Raw genomic sequence first — 21,032 nt, forward strand, 5'->3', positions numbered from 1 at the left:
AGCTAGAAAATCTTCATGAGTTCACATTGATCTCTGGGTCTGGTTTCCTTCCTCTGTGAAGGGGAGGGGGGCCTGTGGACTCAGTCATCTGGGACCGGCAGGCACCTCACATCGCTCTCTGGTGTGCACTTAAGCACACATGCTTTTTGGTACTGGGACTCGAACTTAGGACCTTGTGATTGTCAGGAAGGCGCTTATGCAGGTGAGCTATATCCCCAGCACCCCAGAGCCTGTCTTTTGCATCTGCAGAATATGGATAATATAGCAGAATCTTCCTCCTTGGGTTCTCCAGGATTCAGGCAGACAGGTGGCAAAATATGGCACCCAGCACACTTAGGTGCCCAGTGTGTGTTTGTCTTTTCTCTTCTGCCTGACCAGAGTGGAGATAGGTAGAGGAAAGCCCAGGAAGACCCCCACATCAGTGCCCCTTTCTACAGCTGAGAGTCCGTGCTCCCCACCTGCAGAATGGGCTTACTGCACTGGGATCCCCGTCTCTCTCCCGCATCACTCTCTTCTCTGACGGGGTGCCAGAGCCACTCAGCCTCCCCAGGGTTAAGGGAATTCTCCGGGGAGGATCTCTGGATCTCTCCCTGCCTGCACTCCCGATCCAGGTGCCTTTTCCTCTCTACAGACAGTTCAAGGAGTTCCCTTCCTTGCCTGTTCAGGGGCAGGCGTGTGAGGGGCCAGCAAGGTAACGCAGAAGTGGCCAGGAGGAACATCTCAGGCTGTGAACTGGTAGAACGGAGGTGGGTGGACTTGGGCAGAGTGGGCATGGACAGAGCAAGGCTGTGTTTCCCCAGAAGCTGAACAGGGGAACCTCGGTGCCTGCAAGTCCTCTAAACCTTTCTGTCCTGTCCTGTCCTCCACCCCCATCTCCGGGCAACAGACTTTCCCGTCTTGTCACAGTGTGACAAGGCCGTGGGTTATATTTGGTTGTGTTTAGTTGTGAAGAGTCTGTCTTCCTGCTAGTCTGAGAGGTCCCCAAGGGCAGGGACTGACTGAGTCACCTCCAACCTCCTCCATGGAGTACCATTTGTAGCTGTGTGACCTCCACAAACTCCTTAATATCTCTGGGGCCAGGTGGCTTGAGCAATTTGGAAAAGGTACCTTCAAAATTCCCTTCTGGCCCTGGTGCTCCTGGCTTCTACAGCAGCCTGAGCTGATGGGACTGTCCCTCCATAGCTTCCACAGCACCCCTTCACCCCGTCTTTACCTTAGGCTCCCTGGCGATGTCCTCTGTCTCTCCCTCCTTTCCTTGTTTCTTTTCTTAAACTTATAAGGTCAAAGAAAGAAAGAAAGAAAGACAGAAAGAAAGAAAGAGAAACTTATAGGCACCATATACACCAAGAAGGCTAGCTCTGGGCTTGGAAGACTTGGGAAACTGAGGCCCTTCAGAGAGTGAGCTCCCCAAGAAGCCCCCTTTCTAAGATGGGGATCCCAGATCCAGCTTGGTTTCCCTTGAGACCTTCCAGCCCCAGAACTGGCCAGGTAGTGCAATGGTTAGAGCCCCCATTTATGGTCACGATCCTGGGATTCTGGTTTCAGCGTTGGACCTAAAGCACCATCCCCTTTGGCTGAAGCCTTTTTCCCCTGCTAGGGCCTTGCCTGGACTCAGCACTGGGTGGGAAACTCTAGGAGCAAAGTGGGGCTCTGGAAACCCTGGTTTTCCTCACCCCTGTTGAAGCATTGGGTGTCACCCCTCCTGGCTACTCCTGGGATTTGGCCCCTTTACTCAGCCCTTGAGTAAGCTTGGTACTTCTGGGATGGTTATTATCTTTGTTCTCCCCTACCCCCAGAGCAAGAAACTAAGGCCTTGAGATACCCCAAAGCTTGCCTAGGGCCACGGAACTCATCCTGACACAGCCTCCTGGCCTCTCCTGCGCCCTCAGCTGCTGCAGCCTCCCAGACCCTGCACCCCACTTCCATCCTGCACCCAGTGAACAACTTCTCCTTTAAGATCTCACTCGAGGCTCTCACCTCCACCCAGGACCAGGAACCTTTCTTCCTCTGCATTCTCCTGCCTTCCATTGTAACCAGTCTTGGTCTACATGAAGTATTTGCTGACTGACTAAACAAGTACCCCATTTCCTAAGAAGAGGTCATGATTGGCAAGGCCACTATAGGGGCGTTGGCCACCCTGCTGTTGATTTTTTAGAACCAAGGTGGTTGTAACTGGAAGATGCTGAGAGGAGCGATGAAGCCCTTGTGAGACAGACTCCAACAGAAACACAGATCAACCCCGCTTCCCCTCCCCTGCATTCCCCTGACTGCAGCTCCCGGCTGGATGCCTGACTTGTACTGCGCCTCCCCCTGCAGTGAGCATGCCCCAGGGAGCCTGGCACCAGGGATTTCCTGGCAGGAGATGGTGAGAGATGGCTGCTCAAGGCAGGAAGGCAAGATAGGAATGTGGAGCACAGGGACAGAGACCCAGGCACAAGAGGGTGGTGGGGGAGGGGGCTCCAGCTCCCACGCCCAGCACCCCTCCTTGTCTCGTGTTCTCCAGATTCCAGCCTGGTGCAGCTGTCCTGGTCCGCCTGGCTGCTGTGCCTTATCCTGGAGTTTTCAAGGTGAGCTTTAACGAGCTCCACGGGCTCCAGCACAGCTCCTGGTCCTGGCTAAGGCACACAGGATTCCCTCCTGGGCACCTGCCTTGTCTCCAACTAGGATGCCAGTCCACTGCCACCCTGCCCTGGACCAGCCCTGAGTCTGTGGGCCCTAGGCAGGGATCAGGCACCTGGGGTTCCATCCAGGTGTCCCCACATGGCCCTGCCAGACTGTCACTTCATTTTGGGGCTAGACAGAGCATCTGTATCACCTGTAGGTGTCCTTCCTTTCCCTGGCTCTGTCCCTCTGAAGGAACATAGGTGGCACCAGGTGACGGTGCCTTGTACTGCCCTCTGGTGTCTGATGCCATCCACTGCACTGCTGTCACAGGCCTGGCCCACTGGTTGGGGGGCCCAGGAGAGTGGAAAAGAGGTCATGGGGCACAGGCTGGGCTGGGTGGGGACTAGGGGCGGGGATGGAAGTGAAACCTGTCTGGAAAGTGGTTGAGGACTGGGTGGGGTGATGATGGCGAAGGACAGGAAGGGAGAGAGGAGTGGGAGAGAGGGAGGAAGCAGGTGCCGTGCGCTTCAAGGCGAAGCTGCCAGGGAAGGGTGGAGCCAGCTCTCCAGCGTGCACGTGAGGCTGGGGACACCTTCTGTCCGGCTGAACCCCCGCTCCCCTGCTCCCTGTGGCGAAGTCCCCTTTCCATTTTGTAAACACAAGTCTTCCCATCATGCCCCATTCCCTCCACAGTAAGAACAGGTCAGGGTGGTGCAGACTGCAGGTTGTCTGGCCCCAGGGTCAAAGCTCAGCTCAGCCTTCTTCGGGCTGTGTGACCTTGGGCAAGTCCCCTAACCTCTCAGAACCTGCTGCCCCACGGAAAAGATGGAAAAGGCGCTAGCAGCAGCAGGCGCTTCCCCTGTTAGGGTGTTTGAGGAGTGAGTGAGAGACCGCATAGGAGTCTCAGGCTTGTTTTTAGCACCAGCTCACTCCTCTTCCCAGTGCCCACCCCCAGATAGACCTTTTCCTGGAGCTTGGGGGTGGAGGAAACAGAAGCCACGGAGCCCGAGGTGGGTTCTGAGGCCGTTGACACCATCTCCTCTGCACCCCAAGGAGAAGACCAAGGGCAAAAGCACCAGGGTAGATGTTTATAGCCCGCCTGATCTGAGACTACTCCCCACCTCCAGCTCCCTCCAGACAACCCCACCCTGTGTCCAATAACCAAGCACCACAAAGGTAGCATCAGTGTTATGATTACCGGCGTTCCGTCCTTCCCCAAGACTCAACAGTTTCCATCACGGGTAAGGACCTGGAATTGCTGGGGGAGCCCACAGTTCCCTATGTAGCCTGAAGAGCCGTGCTGACTCTGCTATTAATAATTCCACATCAGTGCCCAGATGCCCCCTCCGGGCACTGCCTCCTTCCGGAGAGATGCTCTGGTCCTCTGGTGGGGTGAGGAGGGAGCGGGAGGTTTTTCCTTCCCACAGGTTCATCACTGCATGTCTCTAGAGAGTAACCCCGAGGCACCGTGGGCGGTGCACCCCAAGATTCGGGGAAGAGGACCCCAGAGAGAAGGCATGTTAAGGGCACCCTAAATGACCCAGGCAGAGATGGGAAATGAGGAGAGAGGGCTACAGCCCAGTTCTATTTCATTTTGACCCAGAATCTTCTAAGGCTCAGAAGAATGAAAGATCTCACTGTCCCTCCCCAAATCCCCACCCTCAGGGAATAGACAGCTACAGGATTCTACAAAGATATAAAAGCTTAATCTGCAGATCCAGGTGGCAAAACTCGAGGAATTTTGTACAGCTTTGCTAAAAAAAAAAAAGGAAAGAAAGAAAGAGAAAAAAAAGGCAGTGCTTAAGCACCGCCTGTCCCCACCCGAGGGAGGAAGGTGGTCAGAGGAAATGGCTTTGCATTACTGCCACCCTGGGAAGATCAAACCAGGTGTTTGGTTCAAGGAACCGAATCATCGCTGTCCAAAGGGTAACAAGCAAAGCTCCCTGCAGGGAAGGAAACACCGGACAACAGACACCCCCGGGGCCAGCTGCCTGGCAGCCTGGCATCCGGGCTCCCAGCTGCCCATGGCATTGAGGTTTCAGGAATCCAAGTCAGCCTGAGGTTTGAAGGCCGGAGGGAGGGGCAGGGATGTTCAGGGGGTGGCGGTGGGGCAGATTTGGGGGATTTCTGTCCTGTGACGAGCTGGCCACTGCTTCTTGACACCGGGGGTTTCAGTGTCCTTGGTGGCATCAGAAAGGTGGCTCTGGGCTGCACCCCCACCCTTCCCTCCTCTGCGGGTTCCCACAGGGCAGGTGGCAGCAGACCGTGTAAGCCGCCTGCCATCGTCACTCATCCTCCTCGGGAGGCCAGCTACCCCGCACCGCCACGACCTTGGCAGGGGCCACCAAGGGACCACCTCTGGACACGGCCTGCTCCCTGTGTCCCTGGAAAACACTAACCCACTGTTTATACCGTTTTGTCTTACTACCTGCAGGCAGATGGGTGAGACCCGAGGACAGAGGTAGAAGTCCGATCCCTACCATCACCCATCCCATCAAAATTCAGGCCAGAAAAACCCATGAGCACTGCCCCTCCCCACCACTGCACAGCCTGAGATTTGCAGCCTGCTGAGGCCGCCTCCCCTCCCCCCTCCTCCCTTCCCCTCCCCTCCCCTTCCCCTTCCCTCCCCACCCAGAGTCGCCCCCTCCACCAAAACAGCTTCATTATGCCAATTTCCAGCTTTCAGTGCATGGCTGATAGCTGTCAGCAGAAATAAGAGTTAATCTGGAATTACTCACATTCACTGAGCTGCCTGCCTAAGCGGACAAGATAAAGCTTTGATAGGAGCACGAGCCCCTGAGTTCCAGCCTCCTGGGGCCAGGGGCGCCTCCCGTCGTGCTGCTGGGGAAGAAGCAAGGTTGCAGCCCCCCAGGGCCAACCATTTGGTACTGTCTCTAACTCATACACACTCACGTATATTATTGTGCACACAGCATGCACCAACACACATGCACCAGCACACATGTACCAACACACATGCACACACGCATTCCTGAACCCTCCCCCTCCCCACCCACTCCACACCTCCAGGCCTCGGCATGACCATCTGGACATACCTAACTCCGCCCTTTCGCTTGTTGATTCTGGACCGTGATTGACTTTTTATTTTGGAAAATTACTTTATTTTTAGATATAGATATAGATATGTATGTATGCATATATAAAAAGGCTCCATTTCATTTGTAAAATCTATTTTTTCTCTCTCTTTCTCTCTCTCTCTTTTTTATCCCCTACAGAAAATGGTGACGAGGTGGAAGGAGAGGATAAATTACATTACAGTTTCCAAAATGGTTCTCGCTCTCCACCGAAGGTGGGCCACCGTCGGGGCGGCTCCTGCGCTCGTGGTCCCAGCTTGTGCTTTTTTGCAAGAAGAGGGGATATAACTAGACTGGTTATTTTAGGTTAAAATAGCCAAGAGACAGACGCTTTTGCCTCAAAAATATTCTGAGACACATACAAGTAGAAGGAAACAAGTCTCTTCAGTCACAAAATGTCGTACATCCCGCATAGACTAGATTCAATTAATTTAATAAAATAGAATATACATAGAGATTCTGCACAAACGTATTGCTTTCTCCCAACAGCTCCTGGTGTTGGGAACTTGGCCGCCACTGGGCCGTTCTGTCTCTGTCTCTGTCTCTGTCTCTGCCTGGAGCCCGAGTCCCCAGGGCTGGGCTTTGGGTCCTCCAGAGGTCCCAGCTGCAGGGACCCAGGCTGCAGAGGCAGGGAGGGCGGTCTCCTTGGTGTCTACGTGGGACTCTTTCAGGAATACGGCCCAGGAGGAGGGCTAGGAATTGCACCCAGTGGAGGAGTGAGGCAAGATGGGGCTCAGGGGTCCAAGTCTGCCTGCTCAGAAGACAAACCAGAGAGACTCAGCACATCTTTCTTCAGGGAGGGCGAGGCAGCCATGCTGTCCGGAGGACCCAAGGCCAAGGGGTCCTTGGAGTCGCTGGATGGCGCCCTCCTCCGGAGGCAGACACCGGGGCTGGGTGGGGGCCGAGAGCCTTGACTCTCTGGGGGGTCTATGGAGATACTGGGGGGGCTGAGTTTTTTCTTGGGCCGGCTCCCAGGCCCCCCAAGAGGCTGGCCCCCGAGGCTGGAGGGGTCTGGTCCCAGGCGTGGCTGGGAGCCGCTGTCCAGGCAGCTGACTGCGATGGAGTGTCTCCTCTGCTCGTCCAGCCAGGACGAGGGCCTGCGCCGGCAGCTCTGGGCCTCCACGCTGTAGCACTTTTTCAGGTCACGGGGAGAAGTGGGCTCTTCCTGGCTGCCGATGGCCAGGGCGTCCCCTGAAACCCAACTCAGCTCTGTATCCAGCTCTAGGCTGCTTCTGGTCTCTGGAGGGCCTTCACTCTGGTGGGGTTCAGGGCCTAGGCAAGGGGCTGGCGGGGTGATGTGTTTGGAGACCTTGCTCAGGTTGCGGAAGTGCTGCTGTACCTGGATGCTCGAGTGGCCCCAGAAAGATGAGGATCGGGCCAGAGGCGGGGACGGCCGGCTCACCTCGGAGAGCAGGTCTTCCTGGCTGCCCAGGCCCTGCACATCCAAGGAATCAGTCCGTATTGCTGCCTGTACAGGGGGGATGGAGGGCTTAGCAAGGGCTCCCCTCCAACAGGCACCATTCCTGCCTTCCATGAAGCAGGTACCTCACCCCATGTAGTTGCAGAAGTCCCCCAAGCTGCTCTTACTGGGAGATGAGGCCACGAACATCCTGATCTCAGACCCACCACGTCTTGGGTTCTTAGTCCTTCCTCCTCTCTGCTCCCTGCTGCAGCAACCATTGGGACCTGCGGCTGTGACAACCTGACGGCTTGTGTGTCTCTACTCTCAGGCTGTGCGTGCTGCAGGCAGGGAGGAGTGAGGAATGGCTGGGTGCTGTGCCTGCTCCCCAAGTACAGGGACTCAGCATGGACCCCTTCATCCAGGCTCAGGCCTCGGGGCACACACTGGGGCACAGGCTCCAGCTGTGGCCACAGGTGGAGCGGACAAGCCTGAGGCTCTATCCTCTGTCCCTCTGGGCTCTGGACTGCGCCCCAGGCTTGGCCAAAAGTGAAGACACTTAAGACCTGCCTCTGGTTCCCCGCCCAGTTCAAAGTGTGAAACACAGAGCCGCAGCTCTGAGAAGGGATCCCCGAGACCCTGCCCGATCTCCCCCTGGATGTGTGCGGCCCTGGGCAGTCATAGCCCCTCTCCGGCCTCTTCAATGAAACAGGGGAGGGGCTCAAACTCTTGGCCCACACAGGTTACTTCTGCTTGTCCCTGGACCCTCGGGTTCAGTCTAGTATATCACAGGGGCACAGTGTTTGCTGGGGAAGGGAAGAGTCACCTGGGGTGGTCACTGGCCAACAGTCCAGACCTCCCCGCTCCTCACCTGGCGCCTGAGGGGCCTCTGAGCCAAAGGGGAGCGGCCGGGTGGGGGCAGCTTAGGAATGGTGCCCCAGGTGGGGATGCTGTGGGGCTGGAGCATGTGGGGTACATCTTTGGGAAGCTGTGGAATGTAGCTGGTGTCTGCAGGCTGGGAGTGAACGGACAGGATGGAGCCTGCAGAGGGGACAGAGAGTTGAGGAGGACAGAGGACACCTGAGCCCCCAGGTCCCGCCCTATGGAAGCCCTGCCCTCACCACCCTGGATTCAGGCTTCCCCACTCCCGTGGCAGGCTCCCCTGGCAGGGGCCGGGGTCCACCTGCATGAGCGAACTGCCCTGCCCTAGCCCTGGTAGTACCGGACTGGGCTTTGGGGAGCCCCCAGCTCCTACGTCCTAGGGACCCCTCTGCCGTGCTCCTGTCCCGGCACATGTAGCTGTCGTTGGGCAGAGAGTGTGTCCGGCTGACTCCCGTCTTCCGCACAGTCAGCAAGTCTGGCCCTAGGGCACCGGGTGCCTCTTCCAGGTGGGGCTCCATCTGCAGAAGGAATGGGGCAGGGGTCAGGAGGGAGGCACTGGCTTGGTAACACAGGAAGAGCTGCACAAGGGAAAGCTGCCCCCCGCCCCCGCCCTGCCAGGACAAGGTAATGATGGGCATGAGGTGGCAGGGGAGGGGCAGACACATGATGAGCCCCACCTTGAGTGGGAGGAAGGATGGGGAGGCCCTGTACCAGCCCGTGCCCCTGGCATCACCTGCAAGCCTCCCAGCAGGGTGGGGGTAGGGTAAGGAGGCATCCGAGAAGGGAGAGCAGCCCCCACTCCACATCTATGGTGGTCCCAGGCACTTTCTAAAGGCTCCCCGGAGGCTCTGGAGGGGGCCCTGCCATCAACAGAGGCCCAGCTGAGCTGGGTTCATGCGGCTGAGTGACCGAGGAGCACTGTCACAGCCCACTGTAGCCACACAGGGGCCCTGGAGGGTAGGGGTGGGTGGCAGGTACTAGGGGCTCCATTCCTCCCTCTCTGGAAGTGTGGAAGTGGGGTCTGGGGCATCTGTTTTAAGGGAATGGGCCTTAGGACCACTTTGGGAGCCCAGACTCGGGCCCCCTTCTCTCTCCGGATCCATTCCTAGTTCTCATGGACTTGGAGACGGCTTAGGGCTCCTGATCCCAAGTAGGCCCAGAGGCTCATATGGCCCCAGTAGGCTGGGGAGGATTGTGCTAGAGGACAGTCTGCGTCCTCTGCCTCCTTATTAGTCCCAGACCCCACTCAGCTGGCCCCCCAACCTCAGAGGGGACCCCCAGGCTATGGTCAAGGCCCTGCCCCACCTGGGCCCTGCTCTGCCATCAGGCCAGGAGGAGGGGCTGCTCACGGTCAGAAGGAGACAAGGACACAAGGACACACAGGGACAGTGACAGAGTAGACAGGGACAGCCCCCAGGTGAAAGAGGGCATGGTGGTGACAGCAGAGGTGTGGTTCCCACCGCTTGGTGGTGGTGGTGACATCTCATGTGGGGGACAGGGAACAGGGAAGGAAGAGGGGAGGGCTGGCCTGCACAGGGCTCCAAACACAGAGGCCAGTTCTGAGACCACTTCTGTTTGGGGCTGTGTCACTCCTAGAGTGACCCTTTCGCAACTGCTGCCCCTCTAAAGTCTTTTGTTTCACCTTCTCTAATGTCTTGGTCCCCCATTGGGGTGGGGGGGCAGGAAAGGCCTTGAGCCAGTGAAGGCTGGGATACCAAGAGCCCGAGGTGGGTGCCTCTGGGCAGGGGCCAGTGGCAGAGGGATCGAGGACCTGGAGCCTTGCAGCCAGCCCGGCCCGGCTGGCCAGGGGGGCGTGTGGGGCATGTGCATGTACACCGCTCTCCAGGGCACTAAGTGAGAGTGTGTGAGTGTCATCAGGCAAAGAGTCATCCGTCAGAGCTAGAGAGCAGGACGGTTCAGACACAATCTCTGACGTCAGAGACAGAGCCTCCATCTCAGCTAGAGGGATCTAGACAGGAGAGAGATGACCAGGCATGAGAAACCAGGACGGCGCAGCTCCCCTTTTGCAAAGCAGGCTGGGGAGGCATCCTTGTCCGCGCCCCACCCCTTTCCCAAATAATCAGACCGTGCCTCCCCTCACCCCCTGCCACCCCCTGCTCTGATCAGAGAGTCCACGGCAGGCACCAAAGAGCAAACAGGGACAAAGCGGAGAGACACAGCGACGCAGTCTAAAGATACCCCAGGCCCCTGAGCAGCCCCTTCCCGCAGGACCACTACCCAGGCAGGGAGCGGAAGAGCCAGGGGCTTTGACACTCCTAAAGATGATACCCACAAAAAAAAAAAAAAAAAAGAAAAAAGAAAAAAGAAAGAAAGCAAAAGAAAGGCCAGCGAAGCCATCTCCTCTCCTCTCAGAGCAGACAGAGCGGCGTGGGGGCGCTGCCGGCTGTTTTCTGCCTATTCTTTCCATTTCCAAAAGCCTGGCAGGACTTGGCTTGCCCCCAGATCCTGCCTTCTCCCCTCACAGGCTCTCCTCCTCCACCTGCCTGCAACCCTCGCCAGTTCGGGGCCTGGGAGTGCTGCCCCCCCACCCCCCGCCAGCCTCCAGTGGGCATGTCAGGGCTGCCGCAGCATCAGGCCAGCTCACCTGTGGCCAGGATGCTGGGGGGAGTGGGGACCAGGCTGGCAGCTCTGCCCGCCCCCTTTGCCATCACCCCCTCTCCTCTCCTGTCACCTTCCCTGAGAGCCTCCTTCAGACTGTGAGGTGCAGGGAGGGCCTCTGCTTTCCCATGGATCTTGCCAGGTCACTGCCAGGCCTGAGCTTGGATCCAACAAAGGCACAGATCCTTGCCACGTGCCAGTCACCGCTGGGTGTTTGAATCAGGCTAAAGGCTCCCTCAGCACCTGCCTGCCCACCTCTATGCTCAGCAGGTCTGTGAAGGCAAAGTTCCTGTGTCTTCAGGTGGGGCCTGGCAGGGCCTGCCTGCTCCAGGTCTGCAGCGCCCCCCAACTCTGACCCAGCAGAGGGATGGGGCATCAAGGCCAAGGGGAGGAGAGGAAGCGCCCGGGGAAGCTGAAGCTCTGGATGAGGGTGCAGCAAGCACTTTGGGAAAGGGCTGGGCTAGGCTGGGCAGTGGAGGCCAGATCCTCTATCCTGACAAGGTCCCAGAATCCACAACAGGACCCAAGTGGCCAGCTGCCGACAGCGTTCATCATGCCCAGTGGCTTAAAAAGCCACCAGAGGACTGGGGGTGGCTACTGGGCACAAGAGAAAAATAGACTGTGGCTCAAGATATGCCCTGGTGTGGTTCCCCATTTACCTGCTGTCCCCAGAAACCCCTTATGTCTCACTGCCCCCCACCAAAGGGTATCCTCAGTCTCCCGCCTTCCAGTTGGTTCCAGAGCCCCTAGATACCCACCCCCCAGCTGCCTCCCGGGAACCTCCGCTGAGGCCCTGGGGCTGCTCTTTCTCTACACCCCCAGCCTCCCCCAAAGCACAGCACAGCATGGTAGAGCTCGGCAAGGTCAAGGTCGGTCAGGGTGGGGGCCACAGCAATGGCAGGAAGTAACCTGTGGGTCGGAGCCGCCCGGGCCGGGGGCGGAAGGGAAGGCAGCAGGCTGACTGCCCCCTGGGCCTGCCAGCTCGTCCATCAGCTTCAGCTCCCCGTCCAGGGAGCCCTGGATCAGCAGGGAGATGGTGTCAAACAGCTGTCCATCCTGGGAGGACCAGCCCATAAGGGGCGCCGGGGGAGCGGGGGTCAGAGGGGCAATGACGGGAATTATTGTGGCCGGGTTTGGTGAGGGCAGAGGAGGAAGGAGAAGGTGACACCCGTGGGACATGCACTCATGCACACAGGTACACGCACAGCCACAGAGAGACAAGAGAGGGGAGCGGTGGGGCAGAGGGACAGAGGGGGCAGGGGAGGGGACGAGGGAAGGGAAGATGGGAGGAGGAAGGGAGAGGGTGGGGCGGGGGATCAGGAGAAAGGACAGCCAGATGAAGGGAAGGTGGGTGGGATTAAAGGAGGGCAGGAGAGAGGTTGGCCATCGGGCAAGGGTAAGAAAGAAACAGGAAGGAAACAGAAAACTTAGCCTTGAACCTGGGAGCCGGGAAGGGAGGCCACACCAGGCTGGAGGAGCAGGGGACTGACGGCCAGCAGGTCTGCGGCCACTTTGCTGAGGGCGACCTTGCCGTCTGTGCTGCTGGCCCCTCAGCACCCAGAGGACCTAAGGGGAGCCCTGGGTTCGCCCCCAACCCGCTGAGCTGCCGGCCACCCTCCCCACACCGCCGGCTCTCGCAGGGGTGCTGCGGGCTCACCGTGGGATGCTCGAGCGAGTGGGCTGCCTTGTATGGGGCCCTGGACTTGGGGCTGTCAGGGCTGTCGGGGCCCTGGACCCCAGGCCAGAGGAAGGGGCTCCCGAGCGGCGAATGGGGCTGCGGGCTGAGGGTCTTCATCTCCAGCTCCAGCTCGGCCTCCAGCTCGGCCTCCTCCTTGGCCTCCTTGTTGCTCTCTTCCAGGTGCTTCATGAGCACGGCGATCACCACGTTGACCAGCACGAACTGGGCCGTGAGCACGAAGGACACGAAGTAGATGGGGGAGATGACGGTGTTGTAGCAGGTGGACTCCTGATCACAGTCCCGGAGGGTGTCCTGGGGAGGCAGGACAGAGGTGTGAGGCCAGGAGGACAGAGCCGTTGTGGGACACCAGGCCTTCGGTGACACTGCGCACGGAGGAAGGAGAGAGAAATCGGGAGGGGAGAGCCGCGGTGTCCTGGGGAGAGAAGAGCATCAGCTGCAGCCTGGGCATATGTGTCAGGATATGTCCTGGGGAGAGGGAGTTCCAGAGAGTTCTGCACAGGGGCAGAGGGCAGATGCTGTCATCCATGGCCAATTCATCTGCCCAAGAATCTTGGCTGAACCCCAAGTGCCTGAGCCATCCCCAGGAGGTCTGCGATCCCTGCAGGGTCTCACCTTCATGATGCCATTCCAGTTGTCACCCGTGGAGACGCGAAAGAGGGTCAGGAAGGCCATGCCAAAGTTCCTGAAGGTGGCATGCCGGCCCAGGCCCTCACAGGGGTGTGTCTCATCACACTCTGGGGGAGGAGAGACGGAGAAGAGAGGCTCCAGTGAGTCCAGGGACCCTCGGCCTCCAGCCCCAGCCCCTCTGCCCTCCCCAAGCCTAACTCACCCAGGTCTCCGAAGAGCTCCACGCCCAAAGCTGCAAAGATGAAAAACAACAGCACGAAGAGAAGTCCCAGGTTACCCACCTGGAAAAGGGGGAAAGGAACGAGACAGAGCTGCTGAATCTTCCCAGCTGCCCAGAGCCCCTGTCCCTGCTGCAGCCTGCTGCCCCCTCTCCAAGAGGACCTGGTCCACACCACCTTCTAGCTACCTGGGGCAGGGCCTGCATCACCGTGTCGAGCAGCGCCCGCATGCCCACGGCCATCTTCAACAGCTTCAGCACTGCAGAACAGGACAAGGTCATGAGCTGGCCCCTCGGAGGCCCTGGTCACCCAGTGAGTGGGTGGACCAGGCAGGGCTGAGTCTGGGCTGGTGGGACACCCGGGATGCCAGCCAGTCTACACCCACACCAGCCCCAGACCTTCCCTGTTGGTGCTTCCTGTGTCCTCTGGGCTGGTCACCCTGGGAAGGCAGGAAGTGGGTAGCGAGCTGAGACCAACCTCGGGCAATGCGCAGCACCCTCATGATGCGGATGATGGTGGGGTTGATGGGCAGCGATGCGTTGACTTCGATCTCTTCCAGCGTGATGCCCATGATGGACAGCAGCACGATGGCCAGATCCAGCTGGTTCCACCTGGAAAGCCGGGGACACAGGTCTCTGAGCAGAGGGGAGGCAGGAGGAGGAGGGGATGGGCGGGGAGGGGAGGGACAGCTGAGGCACAGAAAGACCTGACTGGAAAGAGGGTGGAGGTCAGAGAAGGGGCGTGGCTTCGGGAAGGGCACACAGCCAGCTGGTGCCACAGGCAGGCAGCGCTGGCCCTCAGCACCGGGGTCTCGGCTTTCCGTGGTCATTCACCTGCTCTTTTATTTGGCGCTTACATGGAGTCTGTCCTGCGCCCGGCACTGTTTTGAGGACTCTACAGTAGGCATCCAGAATCTCACCACTGAGGTGTGGCTGTTACTATTATTTCGCATTTGACAGATGAGGAAAGTGAGGGACAGGGAAGCTAAGTAACTTTCTCAAGTCACCAGCTGTCTCAAGGAGTGCAAGGACTAGGATTTGAATGCAGTCTGGACAGGCAAGCGCCAGGCTCGGTGCCTTTAAGCCCAGCTACATGGATTTCTAGCTGCCAGTGGCCTCCAAGTCCTCTCTCATCAAATTCCTTCCCATCTCCCAGGGCCTGAATGCTCCGCAAACCACTAGTCAGCTTTAGGTGGGGGGCTGGATCCCAGGAGTCAGAAGCAGGGTCAGCACCGGGGCCATAATTTCCCAGGAGTCACAGCAAGCTCACCGCTCCCCCGCCCCTCTCTGTTACCTGTCTTGGAAGAACCTGCGGAAGCCAAAGGCCACCAGTTTGAAAACTGACTCCAAGACAAAGATGACAGTGAAGATGTAATTGCAGATCTTCAGGGCCTCGTCCAGGATCTGGCAGGGAAGAGGGCAGGAGGCAGGGGCTCCGCAGGCCCAGGCCGATATCCGCCTTGGCACCTCCCTCACCATACCAGCCAGACACAAGGGCAGAAGGGGTCTGGAGGGACCCACCTCTCCCACTCCCATCATGATGGCCAGCCGTCAGCCACCACCACAGGAGACAGGAGGGGCCTTGTTTACCTGAACAAGTCAAACCTGGACTTACAGGAGCTCCCCCTCCCTGAGAGATGGGAGAGGGCCACACAGAAGGTACCAGCAAGCCCAGCATGCCAGGCTGCAAGGACCTCTGTGCATCCCCAATTCCTTCTCCCACTGCATGGAGGGGGAAACTGAGGGCTGCCGGGGGAGGATGACTGGAGAAGTGGCAAGATCATGGGGCAGATCTAGAGGTGGACATTCACGAGGCTCTAGGTTAAGAAGGGCAGGCGCTGGTCTGCAGTGCATCCAATAACCCCGGGTCGGCACTCACTGCATGCTCAGTAAAAATCCCCTGGTGATGGCACCAGGTCCTCATTTCCCAGCCACATGACCTTAGTGAAACTAACCATTCTCTGAATCTCAGCGTCCTTCCTTACGAAAGGAAGTAACAGCCTCAAGGACCCCGTGCTATGTGTCCAGCACTCACCTGGAATTAGAGGTGCCCAGGCTCGGCCATGTGGACCCCACCCAGGGGCCCCAGGCTGGGTGTCAGGGGCCGCTGACCAGTCACTCAACTCACCTGGGGCTGCTGGTAATGTTCCATGGCCATGGTGACCACATTTAGCCCGATGACACCCGTGATGAAGAGGTCCAGGTAGTGGCTGGTGCACAGGTGATGGACGAGGAGCCGAAAGCGGGAGTAGTCCGAGTAGTAGGGCTTGCACTGGGCTTCTGGGAGGAGGCAGGGAGGAGGACAGTGGGGGCCCAGTCAGCCTCTGCCTCCCCAGCCCCTCCCCCCACAGTGCCTCCCAGCTGCCAGCCTCTATGCCAGAGCCAAACATTCCACGTCATCAGTGTCCTCACCCTCCCCTCACTGCCCATTTTGGGGGCAGCTCCCCTGGCAGGGGCCCCCTCCAAGCGCCTGTTCTACTGGCTGCAGTGGGGGGCGGGCAGGATGGGTCAGGACATGCAGAGCTCCCCACCCCCGTTAGACACCAGGTGAGCCCCCTTCCTCTAGACAGCCTCTGAAATCACCAGCCCCTCCTAACACCTCGGAGTTCCGAGGCTTTTGAGGCCAGATCAGTAAAATGAAAGACGGATCTCAGAGAGAGCTGTCAATGCCTTCTCCTGGCTCAGCCCCTTCGGGGAGCAGAGGAGATTACCCAGAGCTGGGATTTGCAGATAGAGCCTGAGATCAGAAATTGACATCTTCGAGGCCCGCTGCATTGAGCCACCACGCCGGGGCCTCCGGGGACAGGGCAGGGGTCTCCGGCAGACTCATGTTGAGGAGGGCCACGGCAAGTGTGCAAGGCTCTGGCCCGTCCCAGATGCAAGCCGGGAGGGCCCCCAACAGACTCACCCAGTTTCTAACGAGGCCAAGACCGTACCCAGCCTGCTCCCGAGTGTCGGGAAGGCAGGAGAGTGCAGGCTGGGCTGGAAGCACTGTCTGAGATCTGTCACAGGCACAGCATCGCACTTGTAATTAGCCAACCACTTAGTGACAAAAATCGGTGCCAGGAGGTGTGCCCGCACTGCGAGCAGCAGATTATAGGGGCCCCTCCTCCAGGGGCAGAGGAAGGGCCAGGCCAAGTGGGGGGAGCACGTGGTATCCGGAGCGTGTGTACAGATTGGTCTCTGGGGCAGCCATGAGGGAGGCCGAGACTCCCCACAGGGAGGCACAGGGCAGCCTCAGGTCCCAGACAGCCCTTCCCCTCTCGGGTGAAAGCTCTCGGGTGCAAGCTGGCCAGTGAGGGCTGCAGCCTCTGAGGCCTGGGCCAGAGGCTGGCTGGCTCAAGGGTAGCAGGAAGCTTTGGGCCCAGGTTAGCTCAGATGTAACCATTCCTTCCCATGCAGAGGACCACTTAGCAGAGAAGTAAACTGAGGCAAGGAGTGGCCTTGGGTGGTCCCCCACCAAAGGCTGAAGGAAGAAGAATGCCCAGGAGCAGCTGCTCTGCTCCAGGCCTGCCCGGTCCTTTCCACATCGGCCTTGAGGTGTGGATAACCAGGAGCACAGGGGCCCCTGAACAGAGGTCGTGTGTGCCTCAGGGATGCACAAGACCATCCTTTGTGCTCTAGATGGGCCAGCCAAGTGTGGTTTGGTAGGCTCAGATAGCCCTCCAGACCCCCAGGTGTGCCAGGAGGAGAGGCCGGGGATGGGGACAGCACGAGGCCACTGGTCATCCACACCCGATTGTGGAGGGTGGTCAGGCTGCCGGGCTCCTTCCTTCCTCGGTACCGCGAGAACCAGAGGGCGCCCTGCGTCGCCTTGGCTTAGCAGCCGGAACTTTCTCTGCATTAATCTCCATAAATGCTGAGAGCACCCGATCCCATTATGCTAAAATATGAATGGAGAATTAACTAAAATGTTTGAATACAATTAGGTTAGAAAAAGCGGCTCCTTATTAGCCCCATTATTAGCTGAGACAATGTAGAGGGGAAGCTGGGAGAGAGAGGCCCTCTTCTCCCCTGTTACCCCAGCCTGACTGTGTGGGCAGCCCCAGGCCAAAGGGAGCTGCTGCCACCCTGGCTCTGCCTTGTAGCCTCACTCTGAGAGCTGGGTGGGCTTGATCCAGCCAGAGGTCCTCTCCACCGGGCCAGGAGGGAGGTAGGGCTTTTGCTGTCGTCCTTTGTTCCAGCAGCCCCTAGCCCAGGCCTGTGGCTGCTGGGCTGTCCCTGCCTCTCTGCTACAGCACATGTCCAAGGGCCAAGCTGGTCCCATGGGCCGCTTCTCTGCAGCCCCTGTGCTGTAACCCAGCAAACCCAGCAGGACCCGAGTGTCCACATCTCCCTGCCTCCCATCCGTAGGAGCTGCCTCAGGTGGAAAAGACACCAGTCAGACGGGGCAGCAGGACACCGGGCTCCTGGCCAGGTGGTGCAAGGAGGGAGCTGTGAGTGACGGCAACAAGCAGAGTGAGTTAGTAGGGGTCATCAGGAGTCCAGGGCACAGCCAGGGCAGAGGGCTGGCAAAGGACGGTGACAAGGAGAGGGTGGAAGGCAAGGTCACTCCCTGGGACATGGCTCCCCAGCAGAGGCTTTGCCATTGGCTGCTGTGGGCCCTGCCCTGGGGAAGGAGAGAGGGTGAGCGGAGGTGGCTGCTGTGGGCTGCTTAGGAGGCCTGGCCCCCAACAGCCCCAAGTGTCTGGCCAGGCCTGTTCCCCTGGAAACCATACTCTTCCCTTGTGCTTTGCCCTGAGTCTGGAGGTTGACTTTGTCCTCCATAACCTCGAGAGCTGACTGGAAACAGATCCCAGCCCACTCTCAAAGCCCCCAGATGGGCCCAGGAATCTGAGTGTGTGTGTGTGTGTGTGTGTGTGTGTGTGCGCGCGTGCGCGCGTGCGTGTGTACAGTAAGCTCTCCAGGTGATTCTGCAGAGCTCTGGACTACACCCTCCTGGGAACCCCAGGTCCTAGGAAGAAGGTCACAGGATGTTCTGCACCTCTGTTCAAGATCTCTGGGTCCTCACTCAGCCACGGAAGCTAATTGCACACGCTGGCAGGGCCAGGGCAGAGGACCCCAGCATGCGGGTTTGGCACTGACTGTGGGGTCAGCGTGTCATATCTTAGGGATGGTGAGTCTGCATGTGTTGATTCCTGGGATGACCCCTTTGATAGGGACCTCAGGGGGCTGACCCGAGGTAGGGGGCATTTTGGGGTTAGCATAAATGTGCGCACTTCAGCTTACAGCCCCAGTGGCCCATAAGGGAAAGGCTGAAGGCCACTCCTCCCGTCTACCCTCACCCCTAACACCTCAGTGATCACAGAAAAGCCTGACACAGAGACCTGGGAACACCCACAGCCCAGATGCACACCAGCCAGAGACTCCTGAGCCCCCAGAGAAATGGTCCCTCAATGCCAACACATAGCTTAGCACCCTGGGCTCAGGAGCTGTGGATTTGCAGAGGTTCACAGGTTCCCCTTGAATAGACCCCTGCACCCCTAAGACCAGGCAGCCCAGCACCCCCAAGGTGGTGGTGCCTGGTGATGGTAGGAGTGGACGAACAGTAGGACAGCAAACAGTTCCCGTCCCAGTCTGAGCCCTTGGCAGCCTCAAGTGGCAGCTACCAGAGGGTTCTTTGGTTCTTGGCAGAATTTCCAAAAGCTTGGAAGAATCCGACATTTGCCTATGTTAAGACCCCACAGGCTAATTTAATGGCAAATTGGTCCTTTTTCACCATCTTTCAGTGTGTGACCTTCTGCAGCTCTGAAGCTCGGATTGGCAATTTGATATGCTTTTGATTAGTAAAATCAGTGAAACAAAGTCACTGAGGTGCTGTTAATGTCAAGAATGGTCTTTCAAACTGTGGGGTCTGCAGGAGGGGGCAGTAAGGGGGATCCTGAGGATAAACAGTGTGGGTACCATCAGGTGGAGACATCTGGGGGTGTGACAAGGCCCTGCAGCCCTGTCACAGACTCTCTGATCCTCCAAATCTCCATCTGGGGGACCTGTATGGGGGACGAAGGGACCAAGGCACCAGCGGAGGGCAGGAGGCACCGGGAGGCCTTTCCAGAGACACAGCTCTTGGGGATGAGGACTTGACTCACTCCCAAACATTTGGGTTTTTTTGGAAGAAGCTTGTGGCCAACTCAGTTCCCAATTCCTGCTGTTTGTATCGATGATGTAGCGATGACGTGGCCACCATGATTACTTGGCTATTAATGAGCCTGTTCAATTATGCATTGTTACATTTTTAAAACAAATCCTTCCCTCTGCTCCTCTCATCCTGCTCCCTCGGATCAAAGTCTCCCCTTCAGACAAGAGGAGACGGACCTGCAGCTCCTCAAATGGTGGGGGCAATGAGGGGGCGCAGGGAGGAGGCAGCAGGTCAGGGACTCCACCAGGAACCTCCTAGCAGAGGGTCCCCACATAGCATAGGCCTGCACACCGATGGAGGTTGCAATGCTGCAGCCCCTGCCCTCTTGGGGGCCCCAGAGGCCCTTAGTCTTGAACCCCAGAGATAGAATCAAGGAACCATGGAGACGGGCAAAGAGCACTTCCCCACACGCAAAAACCCACACCCCAGACGCAGTACCTGACGCAGCGCTGGCTGAGCTGCCGGAAGCAATTACATCGTCCAGCATTAGATCTAAAAGAACGAGATATGACACTGGTCATTGGCCAGCCCTGGTGTGCTGGGCAGGGCCCCTCACGGCTGGCTCCCCCTCAGCTCTGACCCTCACTCTGCCCACAACTGGGGGTGCACTGAGCATGGACAGCTGGCTCTCAATGACAGCCCCAATTCGGGGGGACCAGACACTTGAGGAAGACGAATGATTCAGCCAGCCTCCTGGGGTCATGGGGCGCAGGAAGGCGCTGGGAGGGCAGCGGCCTGTCCCTTAAGCAGATGTCCTCTCTTGATGCACCATGGCCTCAGCTGCACCTGTGCAGTGCCAGACCCCAGAAGGGGAGCCAGCTGGCCAGGCAGGGGCCACAGTACCTCTTGCCAAAAGAATTCCATCTGCAGATGTCCAGCAGAAGGAGGTAGCCCTCTTGGAAGGGAGCAGGGTGTATGGGAAAGGGGCGGGGCGGGGAGCTGGGGACAGCATCCTCACTCAGCTTGGGACTCTGGGGAGAAGCAGAGACTCGATCCCTAGCCTGGAGCTGGACAGAAATCTGGGGGCTGGTGGAGGACATGCAGAGAACTGCACTGTCCATGGCTGCTCCGGTGTCCCTTCCTGGAGCAGCACCCTTCCCTCGAAGACAGCACTGGCCCTTCCCCCTCCCCCACGAGTGATGCCCAGGCTCTCCCCTCTCCTCCAGGTGACTGTCACAGGCCAGGAGCGGGGGGCTCCCCGCAGCCCTGACTCGCCTGGCGGTACTCACTTTTCCACACACCACCGGGGAAACGCAGAGCCCCCTACGCATCTTAGCGGCGGAGGGAAGACGGCTTGTGAGCGGGCGGAGAGGAAGGGAAACCCACAGAGCAAACAGGGATAGACACAGAGCCACAGAGGCTGGGAGCCCACACAGGGAGACACGTGGAGGCCGTGGGCTGAGGCAGAAAGAGGCGCGGAGGTGTAGATAACAGACTCACGGAACCGGACAGCCGGCGGGGAGCCTAGTGCCGGTGCACCTGCAGCCACGCCACAAACATGGGACTCCTGCCAGCCGCTCCTCGCACGCCCTGCTGCTGGGGCCAGTGTGTTTTCCCCACCACCCAGCACCTCTGTGACACTGGGGCACAAGGAGGGATGGCAGGGGGCTCACCCTTCCCCTCCCCCCGTGCAGGGGTGCAGGGAGCAGAGGAGGGACCGAGGGCCATCATGAGCCAAGGGGCGTTCTCTTTCTGTTTTTGATTTTTTTTTAGTTTGGCAAAAGCCCCACAGCCAGGGTCACAGTAGTTCT

The 21,032-nt window shown here is 58.7% G+C and overlaps 1 protein-coding gene and 1 long non-coding RNA gene across 38 annotated transcripts in view; one reads left to right on the plus strand and one right to left on the minus strand.

The window, feature by feature from the left end:
• Positions 1 to 11: 11 nt before the first annotated feature.
• On the plus strand, positions 12 to 6,154 carry LOC106027059 (uncharacterized). 2 transcript variants are annotated; one of them, XR_010048282.1, is made up of 5 exons: positions 12 to 202; positions 1,797 to 2,365; positions 2,504 to 2,567; positions 3,732 to 3,845; positions 5,841 to 6,154. It is a non-coding gene; the product is annotated as an uncharacterized LOC106027059 (long non-coding RNA). The 2 variants fall into 2 exon arrangements; XR_010048281.1 differs by lacking the exon at positions 3,732 to 3,845.
• The window catches only part of Cacna1g (calcium voltage-gated channel subunit alpha1 G), a 56,171-nt gene continuing 41,250 nt past the window's right edge, over positions 6,112 to 21,032 (minus strand). For 6 of the 36 annotated variants that reach the window (XM_003466845.5, XM_003466842.5, XM_003466844.5 and 3 more), the window contains 11 exons: positions 19,720 to 19,773; positions 15,271 to 15,422; positions 14,437 to 14,546; positions 13,621 to 13,754; positions 13,332 to 13,402; positions 13,128 to 13,206; positions 12,911 to 13,032; positions 12,257 to 12,589; positions 8,321 to 8,498; positions 7,970 to 8,139; positions 6,112 to 7,167 (listed from right to left, as the gene is read on the minus strand). In XM_003466845.5, coding sequence (XP_003466893.1) covers positions 6,433 to 7,167; positions 7,970 to 8,139; positions 8,321 to 8,498; positions 12,257 to 12,589; positions 12,911 to 13,032; positions 13,128 to 13,206; positions 13,332 to 13,402; positions 13,621 to 13,754; positions 14,437 to 14,546; positions 15,271 to 15,422; positions 19,720 to 19,773 — 2,138 coding nt within the window. In that variant the 3' untranslated portion in view covers positions 6,112 to 6,432. Of the gene's footprint in view, positions 7,168 to 7,969; positions 8,140 to 8,320; positions 8,499 to 9,751; positions 9,950 to 11,508; positions 11,656 to 12,256; positions 12,590 to 12,910; positions 13,033 to 13,127; positions 13,207 to 13,331; positions 13,403 to 13,620; positions 13,755 to 14,436; positions 14,547 to 15,270; positions 15,423 to 19,719; positions 19,774 to 21,032 lie in introns of all 36 variants that reach the window. The other 30 variants (XM_063251328.1, XM_063251331.1, XM_063251324.1 and 27 more) reach the window with 14 other exon arrangements.

Source organism: Cavia porcellus, unplaced genomic scaffold (assembly GCF_034190915.1).
Source record: "Cavia porcellus strain 051 isolate PalLab524CR breed Dunkin Hartley unplaced genomic scaffold, mCavPor4.1 scaffold_6, whole genome shotgun sequence".
Taxonomy (NCBI): domain Eukaryota; kingdom Metazoa; phylum Chordata; class Mammalia; order Rodentia; family Caviidae; genus Cavia; species Cavia porcellus.